General features: G+C 42.9%; 1 protein-coding gene across 1 annotated transcript; it reads right to left on the bottom strand.

The window, feature by feature from the left end:
- Positions 1-331: 331 nt before the first annotated feature.
- Positions 332-1653, bottom strand: LOC146991601 (sialidase-3-like). Its single transcript, XM_085789028.1, has 2 exons — positions 1385-1653; positions 332-1267 (listed from the first exon to the last, which is right to left on the bottom strand). Exons 1-2 carry the CDS (start codon positions 1580-1582, stop codon positions 332-334), a joined length of 1134 nt encoding a protein of 377 aa, XP_085645154.1. The 5' UTR covers positions 1583-1653.
- Positions 1654-1870: the final 217 nt, after the last annotated feature.

Genomic DNA, 1870 nt, shown 5'->3' with positions numbered 1-1870 from the left:
CCTTCATTAACAGCTTCGGGCTAAGTTTGATGTTAGATTTATGACTTTTCAGGGAGAGTGGAGGCTCCCTTCCACATTGTGGCTGAAAACCAAACCTGCTAATCAGACATGATCACTACAAGGCTGTTAACCCTTTTAGAGCAGATACATGTAACTTTGATCGTAAATCATTCTCCATCATATTATATATTCATCAGTTTTCTTTTTCCAGCATATTACTTTCATTTAACAGCAGGTTACAGGAAGCATCATAACAAGAGATATTGTGTCCGTTAAAGACAGTGGATATCTAGCCTACTCTCCAGTGGTTCCCTGTGCATGTCTCATCAACTCAGAAACACCCTGTGAATGTCTCTTCAACTCCTGGGATGATGTCTTTGTAGCTGAAAACCAATGAGGCTATCTGCTCAATTTCTGTCTTCTCCCCACACTCTACTAGACACACAAACCAGCCATCTTCAGTGTAAGCCACGTCTGAGTAACCACTGGGCCCACGGTTAATGATCCAGGGTTTGCTCCATTCATTTGGATCCTGTGGGCATTTGTTCACGTAAATCCCTAAATCAATCCTTCTGGACTGACTGCTTGGGTGAGCGTAGAGCAGCCATTTTGGGTTCTGGTCATCCTCCGTACCTGTATCTGCATCTCCATCATTTTGAGCTGGGAAGGAGACCACACTTCCCTGACAGCCTCTACCTGTTTCACTGAGTGACCCACTCATCTTGACAAAATCATCTCCCCCATTTTCACTGATTGCTTCAACCCGATTGCCGCCCTCATTACGAGCATTGCAGTAGAGGAAGCTTTTCTCTTCTTCATCAAAGAACTCTGCCATCTCACACTCAATCGATTTAGTTTGAAGTATTTTGCCAAACTGCCAATGGTCACCAAAATCATCACTGTACAGGGTGACTGCACGTGAGACATCATTCTTAACATAACCATAAACAGGTACAATCAGTCTCCCAGACTTCATCTGAACACCATGGCCTGGACCAACAGCAAGTGTGGACCAGTTATTAATTTCATCCAGTTGGTCTGTCAAATCTGTCACATTGCTCCAACTTTGACCAAGATCATCACTTGTGATGTAGCAGAGACGAGCCTTGTTGGTGTTATTTCTTATCTGCCAGGACTCTTCTACATTTCCTTCAACACAGATGAAAAACAAGAAGAGTGTCTTGTTGTTCTCCTCAAACACTGGGCAGGGGTTCATGGTACGATGTCCATCCTTCTTGGCCTCTTCCACGGGTTTGAAGTCTGACCACTGGAAAATGTTATTCAGAGGTGTGTGAACAACACAGCAATTTTGGTGGAGTTTAAAGTAATACGTTTTCTAAATATTCACCTAATCCAGTAATGAAAATTGGCTGGGGTTGTTTACCTCAATGGTCTTCACACCAGGGGATTCCTCCATCAGCATCCCTGTTTTCATGACCAGCGCATCTGCATGGGAATCACCTTGCGCCCGCCGCTGCTCTGCAAAGGCCAGAAGAGTTTTACTCTCTCCTTCATATAAAAGAGCAGGAATCCTGTAAACATGAGATCTCAGGATGGTTTGTTTCTGTGGGTGGACGTCCATGGTTGATTTCCGTGTCTTAGCTGATCACTCAGTGGAAAGAGAAAGAGATACTAGTAGCGTGTGTCTCTACAATGATCAATGATTACCTGCTTGGGGTTTATATAAGGCTGGATCTTGCATGTTTTCAAACATCAGTCATTTCCAAAGAAGAGATATTTCAAAATATTTCTTCAGAAGATGACAAATGATGAAAACATATTTCACCTGAAGCCTGTAGGAATGTACGTTAAAATACTGTCTTTCATCAGCGCTGACTCATATAATAATTCAGACAACTGTGTTGCAACA

The sequence above is a fragment of the Trachurus japonicus genome, chromosome 1 (genome assembly GCF_045865225.1).
Source record: "Trachurus japonicus isolate A0001 chromosome 1, Traja_1.0".
NCBI classification, from domain to species: domain Eukaryota; kingdom Metazoa; phylum Chordata; class Actinopteri; order Carangiformes; family Carangidae; genus Trachurus; species Trachurus japonicus.
Note: the sequence above shows the minus strand (reverse complement) of the source record. Positions and strands in the feature narration are given on the sequence as shown.

Bases quoted from the DNA above. Each gene is read 5' to 3' on its own strand.
- LOC146991601 (XM_085789028.1), bottom strand. From the start codon at position 1,582: ATGGACGTCCACCCACAGAAACAAACCATCCTGAGATCTCATGTTTAC. The intron at 1,268-1,384 runs GTAAACAACCCC...AACATTTTCCAG, and splicing joins CTGGTGTGAAGACCATTGAG to TGGTCAGACTTCAAACCCGT.